Source organism: Acyrthosiphon pisum, chromosome A2, assembly GCF_005508785.2.
Source record: "Acyrthosiphon pisum isolate AL4f chromosome A2, pea_aphid_22Mar2018_4r6ur, whole genome shotgun sequence".
NCBI lineage: Eukaryota > Metazoa > Arthropoda > Insecta > Hemiptera > Aphididae > Acyrthosiphon > Acyrthosiphon pisum.
The window spans coordinates 35,023,016-35,034,618 of NC_042495.1; the positions used below are offsets into that span (position 1 = coordinate 35,023,016).

Here is an 11,603-nt window from a genome sequence, read left to right on the forward strand (position 1 = left end):
AAAACCACCATATAGCTACCATTTTTAAGGAAAACGAAAACAGAAATTTTTCCCATAAGAACACTGAATGTTGGATAAAAGAAATCAGGTCACATAAATCGTTTATTTGGAATTTAATGGTACTATCTATACGTATTACCTAGTGACTAGTGACTATTAGTGTAGCAGTCAATAAATGTTGTGGTGAAAGTTAACTACCCCCCCTAACCTTTTAACCCCCTACCACCCTGGATACGTCACTGAGGACTCGCATGTCCATAATAAATTTATAATATGATGCAGTTTTGCGTCTAAAAATCTTGAAATATTCCACTTTTGCGCTGTTGAAATATGAAGAAAATAGTATAGCAGGTACTATTGCAATCGACTTGCATTAAACGCACCTGAGATGGAAGTTTTGCACGTTGACATTCTTGTACGGGGCTGTCTTGCGTTGGCACCACAACAACAGACCCTCTTTGGCAGTCATCTCCTCCACGGATATGTCTTGGATGGCGAACCTCAAGATGATCGTCCATATCATACCAAGAGTCATTTTTAAATTTCCATCAACAATTTCTACAAAACGGGTACACATTAACGATTAGAAGAGGTACACCACAATAATATCGTATTCACTAAACGGCCGGTCTACAATTATTAAAGAACGTATATGATTGACAATTATAAACCCAAACGGATGTCGACGATCAGTGACTTTTTTTCTCAACGAACTAAAATACTCTTTTCCAACCACCAAAAGCAATGTATGTTTAATTCCGTAAAAATCATACTATTACTAATAAATACCGCTTTTAAAGTTATTTTCTCTAGGCTTGATCGACATCCGGGGCCTAAAGTATAATATAATATATTATGGTTGTCGTACGTACCTTCGGCACCGATCGATACCAATTTCACGCCCTTGCTGGCTATGAAGTCGAGTGCTTTGTTGACATTGGCAATCTTGTGGAAGCGCATTTTACCTCTGTCGGGTTTTGGTAACGTCTCGCCAGAAATCACTTCGAGAAGCAACATGAGTTTGAGCCCGTTGCGGAAGTCCTCTTCGATGTTCTCGATGGCTGTGCCTGCTTTGCGCAAGTGCGAGTTGCACCATGCCGTAAAGGTCTGAAAACAATGAAATCACAAGTTATCAATCATTGGCCACAATTTCATTAGAAAAATATAATATAATATATTGTGTATATAGATTATAGATAAACTAAAAGTCCGATAAAGCATACAATTTTCAAAGTTTTTATTTATACAGAGTGATTTATTAAGCATGCTCACTCCATATTTATCCTTAAATTATGCATATCGTCGGCTTATTCGCAATTGTTTAATTACATTTTTTTCAATTTCGAGATGATTTATGATTTAAATGAAGAAAAAACACATAGTAATGAGGTAATATAATTTGATAAAGTCAAAACTCCAGTTTTATAATTTTATCCTCCATGAAATCATAAAATCGATACATTATAAATCGTCGTATCTCTATTCTCTGATGTAATTATTTTAAGAATGAGAAAAAATCGCACTTGATTAGAATAAATGATAGATTACGACCTTTGCAAATTAGGGAAATAGCCGAAGAAATGGTCAAAATTTTTTTACTTCTTCTGTAAGTATACGTACCATTTTGGACGTACAATAGTTGCGATTTCAGCCAACGATATATTCAATTTCAGTCTTGTAAAGAATACTTTTGTTTTGTATTCGGAATACATATTCGAATAAATTCGGAATTAAGGTATTCAGGATACGTATTCAAATAGTTGTTAAAAAATATATTCAGAATACATATTCGAATACTTTAAAAAGTATTCGAATACTATTAGAATACTTTTTTTCACAACTAGTTTCGCAGTTTTTGAATGGTTGGTAATTAACATTTATTAATTAATAATTAAAAATACATCGTAATCATAAGTTATTTATACATTTTGACCACATTTAATACGGCCCATACGGGTCATACGGGATACAACACGCATTGATCTTTATAAAAATAATCATATCATGGGCCAATATTATATTTCGTTCAAAGAATAAAATGTTCATGATTTATAATATTATTTCTTGTCACAAATTCAAAACTATTTTTCTAGATTGGAAAAAAGTATTTTTTTTAATGAATAAAAAATACAAATAAAAGTATTCAGAATACGTATTCAAATACTTTTATTCGAATACTTTACAAGACTGTTCAATTTCTGATTTTTGTAATTTTTAAATACACTTGAAGACTAAATTGTCAAATACTTGACATTTTTGTACCACTTGAGGTATGATCCTGTGACAATATAAACTTCTGTTTTTTTTTTTTTTAAATAGGACCCCCCACCATTTTCACTTTTAATTATTACCAGAATTCTATTACTATTGTAATTCAAATATCTATTAAGCTTATTGTACCACGAGTACAGATTGTTAAATGTTCTTAATTCAAAAAAAAAAAAAAATTATTACTAGATATTGTTTTTGAGAATTTTAATGCACCTATACCTATCTAAATCAAAATACGAAAGAATAGTTTTTTACTTATATAACTTTGTGTACAAAGGATAATATGTCTATGGTAATGGGTTAAGTGGATATGGTAGCTTAGATGATTTAAAAATGTTGGTAATTTCTATTGATTCACATTTTACATATATAAATAATTTGTAAAAATGGTATAATAAATACTACATCTAATATTACATATTTACATATAATAAATAGCTAAGCCATTTTGAAGGATTATTATCCTTATTATAAACATTTTAATAACTTAGAATGATAGAAACTACTCATTACAATTTTGATTTAGATACTTACATTACAATTTTCAAGAAACCCATAAATTAATTAAATTATTAATTAACAGTAAAAAAAGAGGGTCATGATTTGAAAAATGGAAGTTTGTAACACCACAGAACACTTCTTAAGTAGTACAAAAAATACCATAAATATGAAAATATCTTCTTTATAGGTGCTTTAAATTTCTGAAAACCCGAATTTAAATAAAAGTACTATTGATGGGAAAATGGGGGTAAGTATGATACGTAATAAGTATAATACGATAGTTTATTCCTAATTTAACATTTTAAGATACAAATATATATTATATCGCATTTCAAAATTTTTTTATCAACAAGTTTAGAATAGACGTGTAGTACGTCCGCATTAATAAATATCATACAGCAAGGTAAATGTTATAATTTATAAGCTGCATAACTACATGCATTTTTACACTAATAACTTTTCCTTACATAATAATAGTAGATATATTAAATTAATGAAAAAAATAATATCATAAACGTTATATATTATTATTAGTAGGGGCGATGTTTTACTCGTATGTTTGAAAAAGTGTGTTTGTTTAGAATCTAGATCATGGATTAAAACTATAGTAATGTAGATATAATTAACAGCTGATGTGACTTATTGTGACCTACTTATAATTGTTATTTTAGTATTGGGACAGTAGATTTTATATTATCCGTGGTAAAAGTATAACTGAAATTCGAAAAACAAACTTGAATCCTTGATTAAATTTAGTGAGATTAAATTAATTCCAGTTGTTATTACAGTAATAAACGCGAAAAGTAATAATAATATATTATAAAACGATAACCTATTCGAGATATTATTAGGCGGGCACGCGGCTGCATTAAAATCAACACGAGCCGATATTGAATTTGTTTTAGTATACCGTAAACAATATAATACGAACGATAACGGGAATATTTGAATTGGAGAAATTATGACTAAACGATTTCGAACTAGTTGCTTAGGCAGTTGTATTATAATAGTTAGTGTACTTCCAACAATCAAAATACAAATCTTACTTTCTATATAACTTCACGTTCGTCAATATTTATTATTTATAGTTCTATTCGAGTCTCTATATATAGGAGAGTCTAAGGAGACTGTGAAGCATACATATATAATATATTATATAAAAACGATAGATCAGCAATTGTATAAACGATTATTGTTACAAAAATTCTACGTTGCGGTCACGCGGTCAGTCTATCTACGGAGAGGTTCGGCATCAGCATTCACTTTTCATATATACCGAGTGTCCGTCCTCCATTGTCCATGTAAGAGTTGACCGACCTAACTTGACTGAATATTTAGGATTATATTATTTTCTTTATTTTTTTTTAGTATACTCAATTATAAAAACCTAACCCATATTTTGGAGCAAAAGTTTTCATATTTTTTTAAGAAAATGGTGACGTTGGTATAATATATTAGAATTATAGATACATTGAATATTAAAATTGAAGTATAGCAGTTGAAATATTAAAAACAGTAGAGGAGATTGTACTCCACTCGTTTATACACTGAAATTATATTTATAAACATTATGCTTACAGCTTACTATACTAGTAGAAAACTACAGTTGTACAATGTATTAATGACATTAATTTGGTGCAATATATTTATGCCCAAGATTTTTGAGGCTTGATAAAAAAAAGTTGTTTGTAAAAAACTTAAAATCATAAGTACTTTGCACATACAACCCCTGTAGAAATCGACCGTGATAAACGAGCGAACTGTGTTAAAAGAATCAATACCTATGTAAATTACGTATATAACTTGTGAGTATTTAGAGGGTGATTTGACTACATGTAACGATCAACGGTGTTTGCGGAGTGTAGAACATGCGCCGTGTGGGGAAATAAACACAAATCTCATACCATGTCACTGGGCTGATTTAATTATGTTTGGTATATTATGTTTTACAGTAAACTACCATTTGAATGTCTATTTTGTACATACTAATAATGTTGTTTTCATAGGTGTAAAATTTACAACAGTATATATTTTAATATACTCTTAGAAATCGCAAATAATTGCTCGTATTGTACTTGTATATGTGTTGATTCTTAATTATATACCTTTAGTACATTTGCAGCAGTAAGCTATGAATATCCGTTATCGAAAACTGTCGGGAAAAAATAATCAATAATAAAACACTTGGATTCCGGTTACTGCAGTTATGCGATCGTAGTTGAGGCAGCAATACATAAAATAATAATATTCATCGCATAACCTTCTCTAAATATAATTTTATTTTCACCTTTATGTAGATTGAATTTTAATATAAATGTAAAGTACCTGTTTTAACTGTTATAAGTACTTTAGATTAAGGTATTATACGGGAATGCACAATGATCGAAGTGCTTTGAATAAGTGTGAGGTGGGAGAATCACATTATAAGCTTATTATAAGTAATATTCAAATATTGAAAATTACACTTAAAGTTTCATTTATGCACTTAGAAATGTAGCATCAAATAAATTAAATAATAAATATATTATATAAAAATCTAGAAATTTCAGTTACAATTGAAATATTATTAGAAGATAATTAATAATACATATTATAATATATAGTTAATATAATTTATTATAAAAGGTGGTAATTATTTAAATAAATATTTTGTAGGGGATGAAATATGTGAATTTTCTAGTGTTGGACGAGTATTGTTTTTTAATTTCGAGTCGAGTCAAGTTCAAAATTCGAGTACTCGACAAATGCCGAGTATTGAAAAGATGCGAGTACTCGACAAAATGGTCGAGTATTTTAAATTGTTCTAAAAATAGATTCTTCAAAAATATTATATTTTCTTTCATACAGTTATATAATTAATTAAAACTATTGTTATCAATCTAAACTATCATGTATCACCTTCCTGGTATTCATATCGGATATATGGGTTCTTTCAGTTATTTTAACATTTATTTTTCAATAAATTACTATTTATAGTATTTTTAATAATAAAAATAATAACACGAGTACTCGACTCAAAGCCAGTACTCGTATTTACAAGTCCAAAAAAAATGTAGTCGAATCGAGTCGAGTACTCAAACTCGACTCGAAAATTTTTCCAAAGTCGAGTACTCGACCAACACTAGAATTTTCTGTGTTTGTAAGTAGTTGTACAAACAATATCTTATCTATGGAACCATTCTCCAAATTTCCAATATAACGATTTAATAATAAAACTTATTAACTTTATGTTTATATCTACTAAATAAAGATTACCTATTTTCATTTTGCTATACAATCATCAAACTATCTATACTATAGTAAACCATTGTATATATTTTGAATTTTCTAAATGATATCCTTATTCCTTAATAATGGGTTTGAAAATAAAATTTTAATAAGTCATTTGGGAATTTAGGATTAGTTCATAGATAAAGTAATTGTTTTCATATTAATTATCGACTACCAAAGACATAGCAATTAAAATATTTACTGTAATTTACGGTGAACCCATTATATATAATATAAATACTTGAATATTACACAAAATAATTGCAATTCCATTATTCCATTTCCGCTATATAATTTGCTGATTATCGTCGCTTATCAGCATGAGCTTACATTGAATATTGATGCAAAACAACAGTACAATGTTTGGCGTTTTAAGCGATTGGTTTAAGGTAGGTATGTTTACCTCCACACCGAGGTCAAAGTCAATTTAAAACTTTTATGCTATTGTGCATTATTATGACAAAACTCCAAGTCATTACTCAGTTTTTTTTTTCAAAATCGATTGTTCAACACAAAGTCCATGATCATTAACTAGAGGGAAAACGTAGTAAGTCACCAAAAATGTTTTTAAATTTCTACATTACAAATTAATTTACATTTTGTAATTCCATTATACAAAATTTGATTACTATATTCTGCTACACGATTCTGGTTATAAGTATCAAAATTAAAAACGTGCCGTGGAAAAAAATTTAAACCTTATATATATTATGTTTTTGATAGACAACGGTTTCCAAAAGAAAATTAAATAATTCCAGCATATTATATAAGTCTCAATATTAAAATATTTATTTGCTAATATTAATCAATGTATCTATTATTATAACTTATTATAGTAGGTAATAATATTATATATTTTATAGCATCATCAATGTCAAACTTAATAGTTATATAAGATATAACCGTAGATTTTTATTAGATCGATATAATTAGTATTAACGTACGTACAAGTTACATACATATAACTGAATTATATTATACTAAGTTTTAATAACCGTCGTTATTTAAGTATGAAATATGCATTTGATGTGATTATGTCGCGTAAACAAGAAAAATAATTCAAGATAAATAATAATTGAATCGAATTTGTTTTATATTATAGCACAACAAATAAAATTAAAAAAACGTATTTAGATTAGTCAACTCAATATGTCAGTAGATTAGTAGATACACCATTTACAATTTATAACCATATATTTAGATACTACTATATAGTTGAATTTCAATGAATTTTTATATATTTTCTAATTACTTATGTTTGTTTAAGAACCAAAAAGAATTAACGATTTATATGTTCATACAGGAATAAAATAATAAAACACTTATTATATTACGCATTACAGTAGCGTAATTACGGGGGGATCAACCCCACCCACATAGGCTGTATATAATATGCAACATTTTTCGAAGTCCTAACTTAAGGCCTCTAGCTTTAAAAGCGGGGCCACTGGATAAAATCATATCCTTCCCTCCCATGACAAAAACCTAAATACGCCACTGACGCATTAATAATTGGGCAGCATGTATTATTTATAAGTAAGTATAATGAAGGAAATTACTCTGTATATAATTCCCACTGTAAAGCGTGAATTCCCATAATATATCATTAATTAAACAATTTAAAATAAATAGTAGCAAGACGACTTTAAACTATTAAACGTGAATAACAGTTATTTAGTATGTATAATAAGTAATGCTAATAAGTAATAACTAATAAGTAAAATAATATAATATCAACTTCTCATAATATTCAACAACTTAATAAACCTACGATTTACAATTATTTTCATATTATTGTACACAAATTTATTTTATTCAAACGAATCGCGAAAGCAAACCACCAATGATCTATAAACGATAGTTTAACGAATATTACAAAAAGTAAAATAGTTGAAATATCTAATAGTGACGTGAGCACATTCTAAGAATTCATAACTCATATCAACTACTTATTAAGTATGTCTATGGAATATGTTGTGTATATTTGTCTATATCAGTGAATTACTGAAATGCCAATCAGGTGTGGTTTAGGCGTTTAGCAAAAATAACCATTCGTCATATCATATATAATATATATTATATCATTGAATCATTCCGAAATAAATAATAATTAGCTTATTAGTTATTATTAAACTATAAAAAAATAAAAACTATATATACAATCATAGTAGCTGTATTTATTAAATATTATGAATTTTATGTTCACTTACTAGTGCATCACACACATTCACAATATAAACTCAAAATTTCACAAGATATTACTCGAAATATTAAGATTTAAGTGCAATTTCGTACATTTGTTTACAGCTGCGGTGCAGGATAAAGTCTCAATAATCATAGGGCGCGATAGATATTTCATTGTACACCGACGTACAGTATAAACTCTATCCCTAGATCAATTGCGTAAAAACAACACTCGTTTTTATGTAGCACGGGGGTCGACGGGAGGTCTTATTGTCTTGTCTACAATAATTATGTCACAGGTGTATAATTTTAATTATTAAATTAATATAACATCACGTTTTACATCTATATGCGTATAGCTCGCGATCTACAAACAATGAAAAATATATCTGAGATGGCCTTGAATTAAACGGAAATTTTTCCTCCCGTTTAAATAAATCGACTGAATTGTTTTCCTCTTTACAATTCTGTACAAAGTAACTTACTAGGTACCTATGTTTTTTTTTACAAAACATTTCATGAACCAATTGACATTGTTTTGAAACTACTCGTTGTTGAATGAACCAAGGAAAAAAAGTTATAAAACGGTATATTTACTATGATGAAATTTTTTTATTTTAATGCAATCGAAAAAAAATTTACTCAACGCCCGTTTTTTTAAATAACCACCACCCAGTTGAATGCTTTATAATATGTAATAAGACGTAATAACATAACATTTAATATTGGTAAACTATTACGATGAAAGAAAAATTCCTAGATATTAAGAATTTGATATTTACGTTTAGAAGAATCAATTAGAATTAACTCAGATAAGGTTTTTTACATTTTCAGCGTTCGTGGCGTTTTTTTACGTAGACAACAATACGCAATACGAGCAACATAAGCTTAAGAAATCAACTAAAACGTAAACAACTAAATAATATCATGACGGAGGAATTTACATGAATTACCTTTTATTTTAGATTCTGAGTGAAACGATGAATGTATTGATTTTACAATTATGTGTGTTTTTTTTTTATTTTTATTTTCTTTTTTTTGTGTCTGTCATCACCTTTTAGGACAGTAGAAGTGCTTCGATTTTCTTCAACAGTATCTTTTCTAATAGGAAAGGGAATCTAGTTGGTACTTTGGGGGGTCAAAAGTAAAATTTGTCCAGTAGTTTTCAAAAGCGCCGTGAAAAACAAAAGAAAAATTAAGGAAAAACGGGAATTTTTACGCAAAATCTGTTTTCGAGAAGATTGATTTAGGGTTTTGGTACGATTCTAAAACAAATGACCGTAGGTACATACAATTTTGACTGAATGTTCATATTAGTACCTATTTTCTACACACCATAACATTTTTCAAATATTTTGATTTATATTGAGTTGTTTACGGACATTTTCAGTTTCCATTTTATTTAGTTTTTTTTTCTATAAATATCAATAAAATTTTATTTGTCGGTTAAAAAAGCTTGTCAATTTAATAGAAGGTACCTGTTATATTGTTTCAAAGGCAGATGAAAAAAATCAAAAATCCAGTCACATTTTTTTTATAAGCATCTAAAGTTCAAATATTGACAAAATACGTAAAAATTATGAAAATTTGCAAATTATTTTTAGTTAGAAATTCATGAAAAATTTTCTTTTTAAATCTAAGATTTGAAAATGTAATACAAGATTCCTCATAAGTTTGTCTACCTTTTTTAAAAAAAAAAATGTCTGACAAATTAAATTTTTATGAGCGTTTGAAATTCATATTTTTACAACATTTGATATTCACTCGATTTATCACGTACTACGATTTTCTTATTTTGTTGTATTAAAAAACGAATGACTGTAGATACTTAAAAATTTCACAAAATTTTTATATTAGTATTTTCTATAAACGATAAAATTTTGAAAATAATTTGACTCTTTTTGAGCTGTTTACGGACATTGTCAGTTTTCAATTTTTTTAGTTTTTTTTTTCTATAAATATCAATAAAGTTTTACCTGTTGGGCCAAAGAGTGTAAAAAAATAATACAAGGCTCTTGATATATTGTTACAATAGCAGTAGAAAAATATTAAAAATACATAGGCACAATTTTTTTTATAAGGATTTAAAGATCGAATTTTGACAAAATTTATCAAATTTAAAATTGAAAATTTCAAACAAGATTCCACGTAAGTAGTTAATTCTGCTACCAAAAAATCTAAAAAATACATAAGCACAGTTTATTTTTATAGTCATTTTAAGCTCAAATTTGGACGAAATTACATATTAAAAAACCTGAATAACTATTTTAGTTATTTTGTTGTGATTGTATAATATTATTCATGGTACTTGAAACTTCCAAAGTATACTATTATATATCTATGATAGTACTACGATTTGTTGTTAATGTATAACGCGTTATAAGTACCTAATGGATATTGTGATATGATTAATCTGGAATTTATTATAGGTCAATTTTTTTTTTAATACCATAGATATAAGTATATAATATATCTTATTCCTAGACTGACATACCGTCTCCGCTCAGAATCGTTTTTCTTATACAGTGATATTATATCATTGAATTTAAATTTAATACTATCCATTATACAGTGACCCACTTGTAACCTACTGTACAGCAGAGCGACATTCACTGACCCACCTTTTTATTATTGCACTTTTTCAAAGAAGTTACTTAAAATATTTCTACGATCATCTGAGAAGTAGAAAAAAACATTAATAACACCTATACCTAATATTATATTATACAATATGTACCAAAATATTAAATTTTAAATTGGTTAAACACTACCAAATATGACAGTAAAATGGCATTGTATTTTATCAATAAATTACCATTTACTCAAAATAGTCATAATCTATATTATTATGTTCTGTGAGTCATGATATTATATACTTATTAATAGTTATAAATAGTGATAGTAATCTAATACTCTATATCTATGTACCTATATATTGTATACTATATAAAAGACAAAAAATGTTCGCGACTGACTGTCTCATTTATGCATTCCTAAACCGTTCATCTGATTGCGATGAAATTTGGTACAAAGATAGATTAGACCTTGGAGAAGAAGATAGGCTATTTTGTCACGAAAAGGGTAAATAAGAGGTTCAACCGGGGATGTTCTCAAACAGATTTTGAGATTATTTATGTTTATAAATTGTTGCTATTGGTTTTAACAATAATTATTATTATTATTAATGCGATAAGCCTGTATAGTCCAGTGCAATTAGGTTTTCAGCTCGGAAAAATTCCCACCTAGCTGAATTTTGGTACACATCTTTATTACATCGTTGTAAACAATGTCTAAAAAGTCGACCTCGATATCATGTACGCGTTTAAGGTTATTCGACGGTTATTACTCGTTTTTTATTGGTCGTACATAAAAAAGTC

General features: G+C 27.8%; 1 protein-coding gene across 3 annotated transcripts in view; it reads right to left on the bottom strand.

The window, feature by feature from the left end:
- LOC100159279 (alpha-actinin, sarcomeric) overlaps positions 1-11,603 on the bottom strand; it is a 38,781-nt gene that overhangs the window by 6,352 nt on the left and 20,826 nt on the right. For all 3 annotated transcript variants that reach the window (XM_001950723.4, XM_001950698.4, XM_016801559.2), the window contains exons 2-3: positions 873-1,107; positions 384-558 (exon numbers count right to left, since the gene is read on the bottom strand). In XM_001950723.4, coding sequence (XP_001950758.2) covers positions 384-558; positions 873-1,107 — 410 coding nt within the window. The remainder of the gene's footprint in view (positions 1-383; positions 559-872; positions 1,108-11,603) is intronic.